The sequence below is a fragment of the Canis aureus genome, chromosome 15, assembly GCF_053574225.1.
Source record: "Canis aureus isolate CA01 chromosome 15, VMU_Caureus_v.1.0, whole genome shotgun sequence".
NCBI lineage: Eukaryota > Metazoa > Chordata > Mammalia > Carnivora > Canidae > Canis > Canis aureus.
In genome coordinates this window covers 66,084,738-66,104,413 of record NC_135625.1, presented here as the reverse complement: position 1 = coordinate 66,104,413, position 19,676 = coordinate 66,084,738, and the positions used below count along the sequence as shown (strand labels likewise).

Genomic DNA, 19,676 nt, shown 5'->3' with positions numbered 1-19,676 from the left:
CTCAGGACCCGCTCCAGGCCCCACCGGCCACCAAGATCCCGGTGCTCAATGCCGGTGGCCTCTTCCCTCTTTGGAGCAGAGAGAGGGGCAGCGTGGAACCCCTCAGAACCCCAGACCGCATGTTGAGATGCCTTTATCTTTCAGAGAAGAGATATATTTAGGTGAGATGAAAACCTGCTTTCACCTGCTCTGCCTATGGTCCTAAAAAGTAGCTTCGAGAATCCCAATCCTGGAGAGGGATTTCAGCGGCCTGCAGATGGACCTGCTAATTTGAGGCCTTACAGACTGGACCTTGCTTTTCTTGCCAGACAAAACAGAAATCCAGGAACCTTCTTTCTTGAGATGATTTATGTATTTCACGTGCTTGCGGGTGGGGTGGGGTGGGGGGTGGAAATGAACCCTCCAGCCTTGGGGTTTACAAGCGCGCTGTGTTCTGGAGAAGGAAAGAGAGGATGGACATCTCAAAGCCTACACCGCATCGCAGGCTGCATCGCACCTGCTTTCCCACCGAGAGCTGTAAGACATGTAAAGCGAGGTGAACACATTTTTCGGGAGCACAGGGATGGAGACCCTGTCTGGCCCCGGAGTGCACACTTCGTTTGCAGAGGAGATTGCTTTCGAGAAGAAATGAAAAAGTTGGAAGTGTTGGCATATTCATGATGAGTCTTTTTCTGTGTCAGATCAGATGAGTCGGAGGGGTTTCAGGAACAGCTCAGATACCTTTGCGAGTCCTCTCTGAGCTACTCACTCTCCCCACCCCTGGGGATGATGAATTTTCCCCTTTTCCATGCTTCCTCAGCACCAGCGCGACATGTCAAGGGCCCTTGGTTGGTGTCGGCGTGATCGCTGGCCTTTCTTGCTGGATGCTGCCCACCAGAAACACTAGGACTTGCTCCGTGGGGGGATCTGCAAACCATGGGACAGGAGCCTTGATCCCAAGGGACCTGCTGATAATGCCCCGACAGCTGCTTTCTTGCTTGTTTTGCTTTTAACAAAGAGGAGCTGGCAAGCAAGGAGGGCGAAGAGCGTTTATTGGGCGAGGCCATGCTTGATGTCTGCGTGCGTATGTTCATTTAACACACACACACACACACACACACACACACCCAAACCCCATTAAACGAGGCGGCCTTATTCCCATTTTACAAATAAGGAAACAGAGTTCGGTAACTTGCCAGGGAACACGGAGCTATTAAGTGGAGGAGCTTGTCAATAAGGACTCCTTTATTATTTATGGTTTTTTAAAAATTATTTATGTTTTGATAACAACCTCTGAATCTGGGGATCCCGGTCCGTGGTGGGGGTAGGGGGCGGTGTTCTCTGCTTAGGCCCTCGCCCTTCCCAAAGGGAAATCTCACGTTCTGCGCCACGGCCTTGGGAGCAGCCCAAACTGCTACTACCCTCTGCTGCTTTACCACCTGCACAAGTATCTCCGCTTTTTGAGAAGGCGGTAGAGCAGCGTCCTCCTATCTGTGAGCAGAGCTCTTCTCTCCTCCTGGGACACAAGCTTCTTGTTCCTTTATGGGTCATCCCCGCCCTACCTGCCTCATCCTCGCGGACCTGAATGTCCTTCATCTGGTAGGTGGACACCACATACGTGAACGAAGTTGGGCTGAGTCTACTATACTTCCTATCAGCACACAGCCTCACAGAATGGGGTTGATGAACCCCTGACTTCCTCCATGTCAGGCCTGAGGACTGTTTGCCCTGTGGAACTCTCCTGTCACAGGGTGGACGTGTGTCAGAGGTTGATGCCAACTAGATGTCATTGTGTGAAGCTCTTGGCGATCCTCATGTGGTGTTGAATATCCAAAAAATGCATTCTTGGTGGAACATCCCAGGACCATCTTGGCAACACTTGGTCTTCTTCCGCACAGTCTTCATCACACATCTCCACTGTATACCAGGGAACTGTGTCCTCAAATCTGGCGCCCACACCTCTATGTATAGAGATGGTCTCTTGTTTGAAGCCGCAGGAGGCTTTGAAGGCTCCGGTGGTGGTGGGGAATCATGGGGCCTCATAGCTGTGCATCTTCTCTTTTCTTGGAGAAGCTTCCCCCAATAGTCCTACTTTCTACTCAGAACTAAATAAGGAACATTTGCTGAAATACCCTTTCAAAGGCCAAGACCCAGAGCCCAACCTGAAACCAAACGACAAAAAGCTAATGAGGTCATGTTTTTTTTTAATTTATTTATTTATTTATTTATTTATTTATTTATTTATTTATTTATTACTATTTTTTATTTTTTTAGGTCATGGGGTTTTTGATAGGTGTCTCAATTTGTGAATCGGCTGCTCTGGACGCATGGAAATATTGAAAACAAAACAAAAGACAAACCGACTCACGTACGGGCCAAATTAAAAGGCAAGTTCCCAATGTATACCTCCTTCTCTCTTCTTTTCCCAGATGTCTCCTGTGGAATTAAACCACTGTAATGATATAAGGAACTAATAAAATGTTGACCTACGCCCTCCACAAAATTAAACATAAGTCAGCATTCCACTGGAGTGGAAAGTGAACGAGTAATAAATTTGCAGGACTCCCAGTAGAGAGCGACCCAATGGTAACAGTGCTTCCGGGAGGGAAGGACCAAGGGACTTCACAGGCTCATCCTTATTCCTGCTACCACCCCCTTCTGTCAAGCATGCTGGTGCACATCTAAAGCTGGGAGTTCATCATGCCGAGTAGATAAACACTAAATTAGCCGAAGGGAAGAAGTTACAGTAAATGTAATTTCAAGAGCGGGGCCTTGGGCTAGCTGGGTCAACTTTCTTTATTTGTTCTGACATCCCTAAAAAGATTTAATGTTTCCAAACAGTGTTATTTTCTTTAATAAAGACTTGAACAACCTCAGATATTAAAATTTTCAGGAGTGTTTACATCTATATGCTTTTGAGTATTGCTCTTTATTGTCAGAACGTTCCAGGGTAATAAAGGCACACGTTTTTACAATAACGCAGTTGAGCTCTGGTGTCTAACGCCAGTCCAGTCTCTGTGTTTCCAGAGCAAAGAAGGATGCGAGAATGAAAGTGCAGGAGGTATTGTTCATGGAGACCCAAAGAACTGATCTGGAATTCTTCGTGGGCACAAGTGTACCGGCCCTAAAAGTTGGGCTGCTAAGTCCTTTGCTACATAGGGACATTATGATTTTTATGGTTCCCCCCTGCCAGATGTTATTAGGTCATTTCTTTTAACAACTGTGTTTTCCCATTACATTAGATTATTTTTTCCTAAGGAGATTATCACCTAGTTTGGTATTTCAAAAAATTTTTAAAAGATTATTTATTTATTTATTTATTTATTTATTTATTTATTTATTTATTATTTATTCATGAGAGACACGGAGAGAGACAGAGACACAGGCAGAGGGAGAAGCAGGCTCCCTGCGGGGAGCCCGACGTGGAACTTGATCCCAGGACCCCAAGGTCGCGCCCTGAGTCAAAGGCAGATGCTCAACCACTGAGCCGCCCAGGTGTCCCAGTATTTAAAGTTTTTGAATATAATTTTTCACAAATCACAGTAGGTTTTGCATTTTCTTGTTTGGCATAATACTACCCATGATTTGCTTGAAAGGCTTTATATCATTAATGTTGCAAAGCTGAGATCGCACTGCATGTGCTCATCGACATACTGTATTTGTCATCTAACAATGCATCGTGGACATGGCGTGGAGTCCATCTGCTAACCTGGGTTCCCAGCTGGGGGGTGGGGTGCGTACTGGCCTTTTTAGGGAAGGGTCCTCCACTGTGTCCGACCACATCAACTCAACCTGTGCAGTTGGACACCAGTTCCAGCACAGGCTTAGAGTCTGGGCTTGGGAATTATGCAGATCTGGGTTTGGGTCTCAACTACTCCTTGCTGACCGATGTCCCAGCAAAATGGGAAAAAGATATTTGTCTCATGGGAGTGTTGTTTACTTAGAGTACAGCCTGGAAAGCAGTGAGACACTGGTGCACAGTACAATCAAGAGATGGCTTTGGCTGCTAACCACACTACTGTTATTAGTGTTTTTATTTCCTTCATAGGCTTCTCCTCTACTGGGTTGAGGTAGAAATCCTGGCATCTTTCTTGATATTTCTGAGAAAAAAAAGTTTAAATCACATAAGCTGTATTAGCAGATCTAACAATTTTTCGAAAGCTGCTCCATCAACCTCTTTTTCTACAGAGATTTTTTTTTTAAGATTTTATTTATTTATTTGTTAGAGAGAGAGAGAGCACAAGCAGGGGAGCAGCAGGCTGAGGGAGAGGGAGAAGCAGACTCCCCGTGAGCAAGGAGCCTGATGCAGGGCTCGATCCCAGGATTGGATCATGACCTGAGCCAAAGGCAGACGTTTAACTGACTGAGCCACCCAGGCATTGCCTACAGAGATTTTCAATGTGCATGCTTCACCTTCCGGCGGCAGGTGGCATTTTCTGAGCCGTGGAGGTTGTCTTATCCACCCTTCCTGTCAAAACCATTTACCAGACAAGCGTCCTACTCACTATTTCCTACCGCTACCTGAACTGACCCCCCAAAACCAAAACCAAAACAAACCAAAACAAACTCACTAACTCCCCAAAAGACTTATTTTTATTTAAAACTCTTAAAGGTTTTCAGAAGTTTCTAAAGCAAACTAGCAGGGTGAGCCTGGTTCTCCTGCGTGTCTGCAAAGGTAACGAAGAGGCAACATGTGAGCGATGAGCGGCCCCTGGAGAAGGGGCCTGGTTGTCTAGGTTCTGGAGTAAAAGTCTGTTTCTTGTGAGCATTGGGACCTTATCAGTCACCTGGACATCCTTGCTCTCTGTTTTCTCATCCATTAAATGGGCTCACAACACCAGGCTTCTCCTGACTCATAAGGCTGAGTGGATCAAATGAGGGTATGCACGGAAGTTTCGAGCACTACGTAACACGATTATTAGGGGCCGTCCTGGGCAGAATGACTTTCTTCTGGCCCGAGGAGCTTACCTGACACACCTTCTAACTGGACCATTCACCACATTTAGGACAGGTTTCAGTGTTTCATATCACCTCACACATACCACTGCCCTACAGGTGCATCATTGAGTTACTTTTCACTTTACTGCTAATAAAACTGCCCCAACAATTGTTTGTTATTAATGCCATCTATTTGATGTTTTTATTTATTTTGACTTATGAAATGTTGTATGCAATTACTATATTCAACTTGATGAGTTTGGAGATGAGCACATGCTGGTGGAAAAATGACCACCATCTATAAATTCTTTCAGTTATGGCAGCAAGTGTGACCCAAAGTAAGGCGTAAGTGGGTGCCTTGAGGAAAGGCGCTCCCATCACAGAAACCTAAGCAAGGCAGCATTGGCGCTATGGTCGGGGGTGAGGGGCATGTGGTGCAGAAACGGATGTTGGAGTCTGGAAAGATGGACCACAGTGTTATGAGATAAAATTCTTTTTTTCCCCCCCAAACTGTCACCTCATGTAACCCAGAAGGCAGAGTAAAGGCCTGTGACTTGGAGCTTTGGGGGAAGGTGCTTCAGAAGAGCCAGAAGGTCATGGGTGTCAGTTGCTTCCTGCTTCCTAAAACAAAGAACGAGTGGGTTCGGAAGAGAATCAGCCAGTTTCTCACCATCCCCCAAAGGCAATAAAGTCAAAAAATTTAGAGCCTTACACCAGAGAACAAGAAAGAAACTGCAAGAAAAGTTGACCAACAAAGACGCATTCAGATTTCTTAGCTCAGCAAACTGGCTTAGCTCCATGAGTGGAGGTAAAATTAGGATCTTTACCTCCCATGCAAGTCTTTTGCTTCAAATGGCCTCAAGAGAGCCGCCATGACCTCAAGAGGGTGTGATCACATATGTCCAAGATTCATATCCAGGAAAGACTGTGGGGTTCCCAGATCAGAAGCCAACACAGGTTTTTGAGGAATTGCGCAGGCAACGAAACCAGCACAATGGATCAACAAGAGACTTGAAAGTGTAAAACAACCCTGAGTGCTGTTGAGACTTGCGGGAAATGGACCCTTCGGGACTCCTTCTTTATCTGCAACACTCAATTCGGAGGTGGCCACGGCAGATTATGGGCGAGGTAGAGCCTCCCAGGGGACAGAGACACGGAGGGCCCTACAGATAACAGACAGAGACTTGGTTTAGTCAAGAACTATACTCCCCCTGAGGGAAGGGAGGATGGGTGGTGGGCGGGGGTCCTCAGAGTGCCTGCCTAGCATCAGTTCATCACTCCTGGGGACCACAGGGCTTTGCTTTTCTAAAAATATGTAAGAGAGGGATCCCTGGGTGGCGCAGCTGTTTGGCACCTGCCTTTGGCCCAGGGCGCGATCCTGGAGACCCGGGATCGAGTCCCACGTCGGGCTCCCGGTGCATGGAGCCTGCTTCTCCCTCTGCCTGTGTCTCTGCCTCTCTCTCTCTCTGTGGGACTATCATAAATAAATAAAAGTTAAAAAAATATGTAAGAGAGTCATTCATTGGGTTAAACCACTGAGATTTTAGTTACTTTGTAGTAACAACTGGTGCTATCCTAATATTAGCTTCTTTCCCTCTGTGCCTAGCATTTAGCATACAGTGTGTGTTTCCCTTGGTTACACCTTTCTGACCATTTTTAGGGTTCATATTCAATATATAGCTCCATTAGCAAGCTTCATTAGCAACTGTTTTTTTTTTTTATAATTTGGCTGTAATTCTGATTATTAGCGGGTAAGAAACTATCATCTGTATTTTATTTTAAAAGACAGAATTCAGTGATTTTTAAAACAATTTTTTGAAAATTCCTGATGAAAACAACTGAGGTCATGCTCTTTGTGATACAAAAATTAGAGAACCTAATCATTTGTTCTTTATGATGTGGGAGTTATTATTATTTTTTTAAAGTCCTTAATTTCGCTTGCAGGAGAAGGCTGTTAGTCTCTTCTTGGCGAAGACGGGATGGGCCTCCAGTTAGATGAAAGCCAAAATGAACATGACATCCTTACCATCTGTTCACTTGGTTTTGGGAGAATATAGACTCTGAGTATCTGTGCCAGAGAATACACCCTGAGCTCTCTCTTGTCGAACTTTCACCAAAGCCCCCGAAATATGTGATAGTCATACTAAGAACATGTAGTTTATTCATTTTTTAGAGTTAGTCTTACCCACGGATAAGGCCAGAGCTGTGTCACATCAGCCCCTCACCCTTTTTTGTGGGCCCATCACCCCTCCTCCTACTCTCTCTGGAATTGTTTGCACTGAAATCCATTTTTTTTAAAAAAGATTTTATTTATTTGTTTGAGAGACAGAGGGAGAGCATGAGCTGGGACGGGGGGCTGGTGCTGTGTGTGCAGAGGCAGAGGGAGATGCAGACTCCCCGCTGAGCAGGGAGCCCAATGACCTAGGGCCCTACCCCAGGACCCTAGGATCATGACCTTAGCTGAAGACAGATGCTTAATCAACTGAGCCACCGAGGTGCCATTGAAATCCATTTTTAAGTTACACCTAACTTTCCCTAGAGATGCTACGTTGGCTGGCCTTGTGGAAACACATTTGTTGCAGAAATGCTGCTGAAAGCACTGTCTGCTGCCTTTCTCAGGACTCACTCTGCAACAAGGAGGACAAAGGGCCTTGACTATCACTGCATTTAAAAAAAATGTGAAGAAATAGAATAAAATGCCCAAATGTGTGATGATTGGCTATGATATACATTATTTCTCTGTGCTTTTTGCACATTTTTAAACTATTTCATACTAAGAACAATTATTATTCTTATCATTGTAATACCGCTCATTTTCTTACTGACCACAGGTATCCACTTCTTTTGTTTTAAAGATTTTAAAATTTATTTTAGAGAGAGAGAGCACCCGAGCACATGCAAGTTATCTTGGACTATGTGTGAGCTTCAGGTTTCACATCTGGATAGTTTTGGTGAGGACTGAATGGGGGGACATGCTTAACATGCTTAGGTCAGAGCTGAGGACACAGCGAGTGCCGATGAATGTGCGCTCTTACCGTGGACGGGACATTGCCTAAGTGGGCGGTGCTATGGGACAGCTTTCTATGACAGTAACTCCAACCAAGGGTAGGTAAGAAATACATATACCTTTGTAACTTACTTCAATTTTCTTTCTTTTTTTTTTTAATTCAATTTTCTTTCCTTTTTTTTTTTTTAACTTCAATTTTCTATGTCATCGTACAGACTGCCTGTGAACCACCTTGCATCCCTTACTCAGTGGGATGGGGGATGAAAGGAAGAGAAGGGCATAGAAATAAACTCTGGACAGCAGGAAGGAAGGAAAGTGGGAAGAAGGCCTTTGTCACACAAGACTTTGCAATTATTCCTCGTAATGTTCAGCTCTTGGATTTATCTAATTGGCATGAATTTTCATCGCATACAGTACGTTTTCAGGTGCTCTCTGCCTGCCTGGGGTTTGTTTTACATCTTGACTGGCGGTAAGCCTTCAGCTATTATCCTTGGTGCAACTGTGAGTTTTCATAAATGACGCCACTTGAGGGTTGTCACGGGTTCTGGCTCACTCCGGTGTCTGATGACTCCCAGAGTCGGCTCCTCATTATCTATGTGGAGATTGGGCACTTTGTGTTTTGGCAGCAAATGTTTCATCCAAGGTCAATTTCCCTCAAGGGCTCAGCACCATTTCAGACAGTATGTGCTCAGGGAATGCAAATTAATTTAATGTTAGCTTTAGCCAAACCCAGCTAGGAAAGTAAACCTGCTTTTAAAAACACCGTAAACACGGATAAACACCATTGGAATTACGTGCTGTCTTGTGCGTATAGAAATGTATAAAATCTCACCTTAATGCCAGAGGCATCACATCATAGCATTTTATGTTCATGTTTGAATTAGTCTTAGTTTCGTTCTTTGATTAGAAGTGCATTTTAATGTGAAATTATTTAAAATATCTCTGTTATTACATTTTGTTATGTAACTGGGGGCTGTCAGGATGGGTTGAAGATACCTGTGTTTCATGTTTTTGTTTGATCGTAAAAATGCAACACGTACCAAAAAAACATAGCACATGCTTCTAAGAGACAGAAAACTCTAGAGGCAACCAAACCACTTAGAATCCCTTCCCACAGAAAGGATCGTGACGAACGCTTCCCATATCTCTCCCATACATTCCTGAGGTTATAGAAGTTCTTAAGATGGATTTGTAGACTGCTTCCAGAAGGAAGGGGGTGTTTCTTCTAGAGTTCTAAAGGTAACCTCGGAGGTGCCTGCATGTTCCACAAGGGTCTCCCCACTTGAAAGAGAGCAGGGCAGGAAGTCTCTCTGACCTACTTTTCCAGAAGGAGGAGCCATAGCTTTTCTTCTGCTGCCATCTTTGATCCTGCCATCATCCGGCTTTGCTTCCCTTCTGAGCTGGGTTGGAGAGGCTGAGGAAGACCTGGAGCACCAGAGACCATGAATCTTTCCTCGCTGAATTCAAGTAGGTGGAGGCATCTGGCTTTCTCAACACTTCCAGAAATTTCAGCGCAATTGCGTTGCTGCATATGACAGAAAAGGAGAGGGCAGGACCTTCCGCCACCCTCGGTACAGCTCCTCCAGCAGAATTCCATCTGTGTCTTTGGAGTGCTCCCCACTTCCAGGCTGTTCCTAGCCTCGAAGGGTTGCGCAGCCATTGTGTTCATACCTCTCGTGTCTCTTTCTTCTGGAACCGTGTTCCTACTCTTGTGGAGGACTCTCCCCAGCTCCCCACTCTCCGCATCTGACTGGGGCTGCCAGAGATTGTTCTCCCTTTTCCCAACAGGGCAGCACATAACCCAGGCCAGGCCAGTCACAGACCTTCTCTGAGGTTTTGAAATGAGAACCAAGAGACTTTCTTCTGCAAAAGCCTGAGCCTTTTCTCAGACTTTCTTCTCAGCCCCGTGCTCCAGTGCCTGTGATCCATGACTTGGAAAAGGGGGAGGCTGTGGGAAGAGGGGTCACTCCAGCCCTGGGCGAGGGGTGGACCAGCAGAGGTACTAGAGGGAGGGAGGCAGGGAGGAGGGAGGGGAGCACGGAGAGGAGAGGAGGCCATGGCAGGGGGCAACAGGCTCTGGTCTTTGTTGTGATCCTCTAGGTCCCCTGGGCTTTCCTCCCAAACTGTAGTTAGCCCTTTCTTAAATTCTGTGACCTATGCTAAGAATTCTCCCTGCAAATGAATTTGGAATCGGTTTTCCGTCATTTGCAACCAAAAGAACTCTGAGCAATAGAGCTAGACTCTCCCCCAAGCCCTCCTCAGGCTCCTGGACTCTCTGCAGTTCTCTGGCCCCTCCACTCTCCAGACTTCTAGGGCTTTCCATGCCTCAAAAGCCCCAAGTTCCTAAAATAGCCAATCCTCTCCCCATCTTCAGGGCAATTTCTAATTCTGTGGCAGGTGGTGGCTCCGGTTGAGCTGATATTTGTTCTTACATGGTTGCTGGTTAGGGGGCATCTGGGGGGCTCAGCAGGTGAAGTGTCTGCCTTCGGCTCAGGTCACGATCCCTGAGGTCCTGGGATCGGGCCCCTCGAGGGGCTCTCTGCTCAGTGCGGAGTCTGCTCTGCTCCCCTGCCCCCAATGTGGGTGCATGTATTCTCTCTCTCCCTCTCTCAAATAAATACATAAAACCTTTTTAAAAAAGGCAGGTTTCTAGTTAGTTCTGAAGAATCCCCAGTTTGCAGAATGTGCCAGAAGGACTGGCCTTCCTTACCTACCTTTACTCCGGACTTCATTTTGGGAAATATACCTGGAAATGGCTCTATGAGCTCTGTCCCCAACCCACACTCACCCGACCCTCCTCTTTGTCTGCGGCTCCCCACCCGTGAGGCCCTGTTCTGACACACCGAGCGTTTCTCCTGGAGACGGGGAGAGTGAGCCCTGCAAGGCTCCACAGCTCAGGTAGGTCTCCTGCAGTCTACTGCCCCAAAAGCCGACTGTTGAGCTTTTAAAAAAACTTTTAACATTATTCTGTGATGCTGCAATGGCAAGAGATGCCACTACGCAAGAGGTGACAGATGGCATGGGTTAAGACAAGAGAATGTTCCTAATTGAAAGCCAATGAACACAAGGTTGAAAAAATGCCATAAAACCATCCTCATCCTGTAACGATATAAACTGTACCAATCCGGGCCTTAGTGGCGTTCCTGAATAAACCTTGAGTTATGGTTCACGACGGGCTTGGTTTGCTCAGGAAATAACCTGCAGCTTCTGAGATGAGCCGGGCACCGTGCTAGGCTCAGGGACTCTGCCCACCTCGGCGGGGTCACCTTATTTACACGTCTTTGATTGATGGCACAAGACACCGTAACTGCACGTTGTCATTTTCTGAGGAAAGACCCGTCCTCAAAGTACCCTCTAGCATCTCCTGCTAAAGGCCAAGCGCAAACTCCATCATATCAAGTTATGAATCTGACATCCACCGGCGCTCAAAACCCGACGGGACTTGTGCCTTTGCTTTGCGGCCTGAACTTCACACGGCAACCAGCCGAACCCGAATGAGGTCTGAGTGGCCGCTGGACCCCTGCCAAATGACACTCCACTCTGCTGACAAAACAGTATCCCCCTGCTGTTCTTTTTCCTGACAGGTGTCTATTTTGCACTCCTTCTAGAGAATGCACGGAGAGTTCCCATCCTTGATCTCTTGGCTTAGTTCCCAGGGAGACGTCCTCACTCTGTTTTATTCATGGGGCCTCTCAGGCTGGCTCCTCCACTGTGAAAATCAGTGGTGGGGGGTAGGGACCATCAATGAACTGGCAATAAAATCTGACGGTCATCATAAAACCATGCCTTCGTGTGCCGAAAAGCCTACAACCAGAGTGAGGTTCTGGGGCAGGTCTGTGTTTTAAGGATTTTTTTTTTCAGGCAGAGCATCCATCCACAGAGACAAACAAAAACAAAAACAAAAACAAAAAAACAAAACAAACAAAAACAAAAACAAAAACAAAAAAAAACCAGAAACAAAAACAAACCCAAACAAAACCCCAACCACAGTTTAATTCATATTGTGTTGGAGTAAGTGAAAGAAGTAGGTCAGATAAACCAAAATAGCCTTCGCTGGGAAGCATGATAAGCTCCAGACATCTGAGAGCACGGAGAAGAGAGGATGGTGTGACAGATAAAACCAGTCGATTTTTTTTTTTTTATTTGAGTTCAATTTGCCAACATAGAGCATAACACCCAGTGCTCATCCCATCAAGGGCCCTCCTCACTGCCCGTCACCCAGTCTATTGATAGACATGTGGACTCGAAGCAGCAAGGCAAAAATATACATAGGGCACATTTAGTCTACCTTTTCCCTAAGAGATGTCTTTGCTGTTAACTCCATCGTTGTCTTTCCTTCTATATCTACACGCCCTTCTACTTCGCTGATCAATAATTTGTAGGAGAAAGCGTAACTACCCAACCACCCCAATGATACCAACCCAACCACCCCAACCATAACCAGTGGCCGAGTATAACCGAGGACAGGGATCATAAAACCGTCTCCCATACAAGCGATGCACACAGGTATATACCTTGAGAATGACGGTCCTCTCGTGCCGGGTGATGTTGACACTGTGGGGTTGTCCGTTGGCCATGTTCCTGTGGTCTGCGTCAATGTTGTACGGTTCTCTGGTACCGCCCAGGTTGTACCGAATCTGTAAGCTTCCTATGGAAGGGAAAGAAAAGAGACTCTGTAATTTGTTTGCTCTAGGTTTCATTTCATTGTATTTTATTTTTTTTGAAGATTTTATTTATTTACTTGAGAAAGAGAGAGGAGAGGGAGAGAGAGAGAGAGCTCAGTGAGGGTGAGGGATGGAGGGAGAGGGAGAAGCAGGGTCCCCACTGAGCAGGGAGCCCAACGTGGGGCTCGATCCCAGGACCCCGGGATCATGACCTGAGCCGAACACCGGTGCTTGGCCCACTGAGCCACCCAGGCGCCGCTAGGTTTCATTTCCATGTCACTTCTCTCACCCCCTGTTGCTCAGGCTGGCCTGTTTTGCTGTCTGCCCATACCGTGGCTCTTCTGAGTTCCGACTCGCTAGGTCGATGGCACACGCCAAACCACGGGGTTAAGAGCCTCAAGCACGCAGGAGTTCATAGTCCCCCAACTGCGGGCCATCAGTGACCATCATCTCAACCGGAAGCAGCAAATGGTATAAATGATCCGAGCGGGGACCAAGCCTGGGAAGGATGATGGGGACACACACAGCATAGGACTATGGAGACGCCGGCAGAGCGACAAAATACTACGTGAAATAAAAAATAAATGCAGGACGGAGGGATGGTCTCACGCCACCAGCAAAGTGCGACATTCGGCGTAAAAAGAATCATGAGCATACAATATTAAAAATAAACATAATTTACAAAAGAGAAATACATGGGATTTGGGGTGGCTTCACTGAGGCCAAGAAAACAAAGCGATGAATTTTATTCTAGGTTAGAAATTGCATCAATCCGGATGCACATCAAAGGAAAGATGGGCTCCCCGGGACCCCGGGTTCTCACTGGTCCTCAGGTCTGGCTCACTTTGCCTCGGACAAATCACCCTGTTTTTCTCTCCATCTTGCTTGTCTCCCCCCAGCAATGACAGATAATATTCGAAAAGACTAATATAATATTCTAGAGCCTGCTGTTCATTAATCTGCACAGCAAACGTAACTTGTGTTTCTTATTTATGATTCTTTGAGACATCAATTTTTTAATCTCATTTTTTTTAACCCAAATTGGATTCTTCATGTTCACAGCCTCCGACATCCCACAGCTTAAAGACCAAAGCCTGCCATCCAGCCAGGGTTTGACCGGCTGTAGATCGTCTCACCGGGGTCTCTGCTGCCTCTTTCCTTTGCCTCCCGGAGGAACGACGCGGAGAGCCTGATTGACAAGTCGTGAAATAAAACACGATAATCAAAACTTAGAAATGATTTGAAATCATTTCTAGATTATCCAGATTTCTTAGAAATGAAGGAAAAAAAAAAAAGAAAAAGGAAAAGAAAAAGAAAAAGAGAAAGAAAGTCACCAGAAATCCCACCGTCCAGAGATAACTACTGTGACTATTTGGCCGGTGTCTTTTCCCCGAAAGCCATCGTGCCCTTGCGTATCCACATGCGCGTGACTGAATGCGAGGCTTCTGGAACGCTGCCCTCCGTCGCGCAGCCACCGTGGCTCAACTATTCCACCGCGTGCCTGGACCTGCCAGCAGCGTGCGTTAGATTAATCAAGAACTAACTGTGTGGCCTGATTTTGCTCTCTGGACAAATTTGACGAACCATCCCTGCTTTCGAGTTTGACCCTAGTGTTTTATCCTAGATGGGTTTGCTTACAGCATTTCGACCAAGCGCTGCTGCTTTTCCCCTCCTGGGTGAGTGTGAATTCACGGCCCGTCCTGCATCTCTGTAGGCACAGGTGTCCCCTGGTGGTTGGGGGGGGGGCTTGTGGGGACCTCGGGGGAGCCCTCCCTCCTCCTGGGGGATGCAGCTCCAGGCAGAGCTGGCTCAACTTGGTGACTCTGTGCTGACCACGTGGCATCGTCGTCTTCTGTCTGGATCACCTGATCCGAATCAGTTTCTCCTTAGCAATAACCCTCTTGGCCTCTTGGCTTTCTTTCTTTCTTTCTTTCTTTCTTTCTTTCTTTCTTTCTTTCTTTCCTTTCTTTTCTTTCTTTCTTTCTTTCTTTTTTCTTTTTCTTTCTTTCTTTCTTTCTTTCTTTCTTTCTTTCTTTCTTTCTTTCTTTCTTTTTCTTTGTTTTCTTTCTTTCTTTCTTTTTTCTCTTTCTTTCTTTCTTTCTTTCTTTCTTTCCTTTCTTTTCTTTCTTTCTTTCTTTCTTTTTTCTTTTTCTTTCTTTCTTTCTTTCTTTCTTTCTTTCTTTCTTTCTTTCTTTTTCTTTGTTTTCTTTCTTTCTTTCTTTTTTCTCTTTCTTTCTTTCTTTCTTTCTTTCTTTCTTTCTTTCTTCCTTCCTTCCTTCCTTCCTTCCTTCCTTCCTTTCTTTCTTTCTTTCTTTCTTTCTTTTCTTTCTTTCTTTGTTTTCTTTCTTTTCTTTCTCTTTCTTTCTTTCTTTCTTTCTTTCTTTCTTTCTTTCTTTTCTTTCTTTTTTTTTTTTTTGAAGATTTTATGTATTTATTCATGAGAGACACACAGAGAGAGGCAGAGACCCAGGCCGAGGGAGAAGCAGGCTCCATGCAGGGAGCCCGACGTGGGACTCGATCCCAGGCCCCTGGGGTCACGCCCTGGGCCCAAGGCAGATGCTCAGCCGCTGAGTTGCCCAGGGATCCCTTGGCCTCATTGCACTGTTAGCTGAGCCCCTTCTTTCTCTGCTCTCCCTCACCACCAATCCCATCCCAGGGGAGGTCTCACTGGCACTTCAGACACCACGCAAAACTCTTGCTCTTCCCCCCAGACAGTTTTCTGTCTCAATTTTCCACATTTCAGTTAATGCCTTCAGCCTCCAGCCTGTTCCTGCCGAAAGCCCTGCCTCCCCTGTGCCTCCTGTATTACACACGCGATCTGCTGGCAAATCTCCGTGGTTCTTCCTTTAAAACACACCCTGACACTTCTTTTCCTCATCACCTCCATTTCTACCCCCTGGACCAAGCCACCGGTGTCATTTGCCTGGATTGCTGGACTAACCTCCATACTAACAAGCTTCCTTGCTTCTGCCATTGCCCCAGCTCCCCTGCCCCAACCCAGCCTCTACCCCCTCCCCGGTCCCTTCTCAGAGGGCAGACATAGTGCTCCTCTGCTCGGAACCCTCCATGGCTTCCTATCACAACCAGAGTAAAAATCCAAGTCTTCCTAATGGCTCACCAGGCCCTATATGATATTCCCCTAGTATCTCTGACATAACCTCTTTTTCTCCTCCTTGCTCACTCCTCACCAGTCCACAGTAGCCTCCTTGCTGGTTCTTTAGAAGCCAGCATGTTGCTACCTCAGGACCTTTGCACTTGCTGGCTCTTCTGTCTATGATGCTCGTTCCTCAGTTCTCTGCATGGCTGGCCCCAAACCTGCTCAAATGTCTTCCTAGTGATTATTTCTGTGATTTCCTAGTTAAAAGAATTGACCCACTCCTTTGCTTTGGCCAGGTCCTCTCTTTTCTGCCCTTTTCCCCCCCATGAGAGTAATAGTTTTTGTTTACATTCTCTGTACTTTATTCCTTTCAAAAAAAAAGATTTATTTATTTATTTTTTCATGATAGACGTAGAGAGAGAGAGGCCGAGACACAGGAGGAGGGAGAAGCAGGCTCCATGCGGGAACCCCACACGGGACTCGATCCCGGGACTTCAGGATCGCACCCTGGGCCAAAGGCAGGCACCAAACCACTGAGCCACCCAGGGATCCCGTGTACTTTATTCCTAATTCCTAGAATAATGCCTGATACCTGGTAGGTGCTGAATAAATGTCTGTTGAATGAATGAAATGGTCTCCCTGCTTCTGTGTCTTTTTTTTCTTGCAGAGAGATTTCTTGAAAATGCACGATTGATGATTTCACTGGTTCACTAAAAACTCTTCAAAGCCTTCCAGTTGTTCATAGGATGAAGACACACATTCCTAATATAACAGAAGATGCCTTGTCTGATCTGAGCTCTGCCCGATGCGTTATTTTCCAATGACGCCATTTACTCTCTCGCTTTTTACATTCAAGCTGCCTTGGCCTTCTGTTATGCCCCAGAAAATATGATTCTCCTTTCTACTCCAGGACCTTTGAATACGCTGCTCCCGTTTTCTGAGCTGCTTCTCGCCCCACCCCTTAGCGCTTTACCCTATTTTTTCTTCCTTTACCTTAATAGCATTAAAGGTCTATTATTTGGACCTGAACAGGGGGTGAGAGGAGACAGTTGCTCGGCTACGTGCAGTAGAACATACTGACTGTCTTGAGTTGTTACGCTCTACTTCTTGTGCTTGGACCACGTAAAATCACAGCCAGCTGTGATTCATTCATCGTTTATTTACTCATTTCTTCAGAACATGAAAAGCACTGTTGAATCTGAGTTTTCAAGGCCTGAAAGTGGGCTGTCTGCCTGGCTATCAGGAGTGCAGAGTCCACCTCTAGGACACACACCCACCTCCAACCCCCTGTGTCTGGTCCTTGGGGTACAAAGAGAAGAAAGGCCAGGCCCTGCCTTTGAGGGCTAGCAGTTTGAGGAACTAGTAATTAGGCAAAAACCCAGATTATTTTCCTCCCTACTGTCTTTGTCATTGGTCCCCTTACATTCCCCAGCTCATTAAAATCAGTCTTAAGCTGTTTCCATGATTTTTTTTCTCTTTTCTGGCTTTCTTTCTTTGTAAATATGATTTAAAATTTCTGTAACTGCCTCACTTAATGGCGACGGAAATGATTTGCTTTGAGAAAACAGACGAGTTGGAACGTGAAATTTATAGGTAGGGGATATCCATAAACAGTAATGGCAATCTTCTTGAATAATAACATTTAAATGATATATGTATTCCTTCCAAATAATAGTACAAGAGAAGCACTAAATGATGGTAGGGAGAATATTAATATTTTCCATTAATATAAAATATTATTAAAATGGAAAAATACTTCACTTCTGCATCTCCGGTGCATCTCCCAAGTGAATTAAAGCAGTTATAAGGGACTGCTCGTTTATTGGCTGCAGCAAATAACATGCTTAGCAGATTGATTCTCTCCTGGCCATCATCATTACCATCAGCAAACACTTAGGGGGCACCTCGTGTAGGCAGGAGATGTAGTGCTGGGGGCTTCTCATCTCGCTGGGAAGACAGGGCGTATTTATAACAAAGAAAGATAACAAGACGGCACACCGAGTGCCACACACATGACATTGAAAATAAGTATAACGAGAGTCTCAAGTAAGGGGAAGTCACTGCAAGGAGGTGAGACTTGACTTGGCTCTAGAGTGAAAGGCAGGTGTTAGAGCCCAGAGGAAGATGGAGCTCCTCCAGGTAAGGGGGCCCTGTGGGAGAGTGCAGGTGTCACACGCGCTTGGGGGGCCGTGAGGAAGAGCTGTGATGTGTGGCACTGGATGTAGGTCAAATGGCCAGATGCAGATTAAATCCGTGGGCTGTGGACGGTAGTAACTGCCAACACCTACCTGGATTGCAGACTGCATAGGGATAGGGTAATGCTTCACACTTACTGCCTCATTCCATTTTCATGACACCCCATGAGGGAGGCCCTGTTTTACAGAACAGGGCACGGGGCTTGGGGCTAACTGCCCACGATCGCCATCCCACAACCCGCACAAAAGGCAGAAGCAGATTCAAACACAGACATTCTGGTTCTACACTGGAAGCTCTCAGCCCAGAGCCCTGTGGTCTCGACTGGCAGGTTGTGGGATTTGGGCTTTCTCCTGCCCTTTGGGGGAGGGGGTGGGGGGGGTGGCAGGCCCTACTGATCCATGATGAGGGACACTGTGTATGATGAAGGCTGTGGCGGGTCACAGTGAGCAGGGAGTGGGGTGGGTCAGAGCCCCCCGGATGTGCTGGGGTGCACTGCTATCCCCTGAAGGAAGAATGGGTGCCCGGAGCTGGGCTCCCCTCAGCAGGCCGGGCTGCTGGAGCCCCCAGGTTGGTGGCCTCCCAAACATGACCTCGTCCATTTATTCAAATACCATTCCAGATGCAATGATCTTCTCTGCCTGCCAGGGCCTGAATGAGGTTGGGAGGCAGTGAATTAGAAGACGTTGCCGCAGACTAGCAGGGGGGAAGGAAAGAGATACCCCGGAGGGACATGGTGTGAAGAATCTGCAGGACTTGTTTGCCTGGGTGGCTCGCAAAAGGAGGGGGATGGAGCATTTAAGCATTTAAGAATGACACCGCATGGTGCTTGGGAATTCAGGTATCTTGGGGTTGGGGGCGGCCAGCACAGTCGGAAGCAGAGAGTCTGGAGAAGGGGCTAGTTTTGGGGACCCAGGGATGGTAACATGCTTTTAACATGTCAAGTTTGAGGGATGTCAGGGCATTTAGTTAAGACTTTCAGGTTTTTAAATTTTTTCCTGATATTTTGGCACAGTCCTTATTGATTTTTTCCTTCAGAATTTTCTAACTTTAAATAGCAGTGAAACAAAAATACCGTCTTCAAAGTGTGAAAAAAAACACAAATTTTTAAACAGCAATTTGAAGATGGCCTTGCAAGATTAGGAAGAAACCCACTGGTCATGCTTTTCCAATGCACGGAGAGTGCACTAGAGCTCTCCGCCCCACGGAGAGGGTGGCGGAGGTCTCGGGGCCTGGAATCAGACACCTGAGCATAGAAATCCTGGTGTGGCCATCGCCAGCTGAGAGTGTAAGCCACTTAACCTCACCATACTTGAGTTGTATCATCTGTTGACAGGGGATAAAGAATGATACCGACCTCGTAGTTGTGTGGCTCATAGGAATTAATGCATGTGCAACACAGCACACCTTCGGGCATCAATAAATGGCAGCACCGATATGGAACTGATTACTCTAAACCCTTGCACACGGTCAACGTCCGCAAACACCAGCATGAGCGCACATAGGGACGGCCGTGGGTTATGGGAATGTGAGTTATTGATATAGGATTGGGGACTGAATTTTAGTGTGGCAGGGACTCAAGGGGTAGACAAAACAGCATCTCCCGGCGCGTGTTCATGATGTCTTGACAAGCCCAATGTAAGAGTTGCCTCCGGGGCCCCGAGAGTCTGGGGCTTGTGGGTGGAGAACATCAGTGGGTTAAAAATCAATTGACCTGATCCAGGAGAAATACACTCAACTCGTGAACTTCTGGAAAGCAGGGGTTATGTCCTTTTATCTTCTGCTTCCTCATTGATTT

The 19,676-nt window shown here is 46.4% G+C and overlaps 1 protein-coding gene across 6 annotated transcripts in view; it reads right to left on the bottom strand.

The window, feature by feature from the left end:
- Positions 1–19,676, bottom strand: part of CNTNAP2 (contactin associated protein 2) — a 1,978,697-nt gene that overhangs the window by 144,634 nt on the left and 1,814,387 nt on the right. For all 6 annotated transcript variants that reach the window (XM_077850275.1, XM_077850276.1, XM_077850277.1 and 3 more), the window contains one exon: positions 12,439–12,572. In XM_077850275.1, the coding sequence (XP_077706401.1) occupies positions 12,439–12,572 (134 nt within the window). The remainder of the gene's footprint in view (positions 1–12,438; positions 12,573–19,676) is intronic.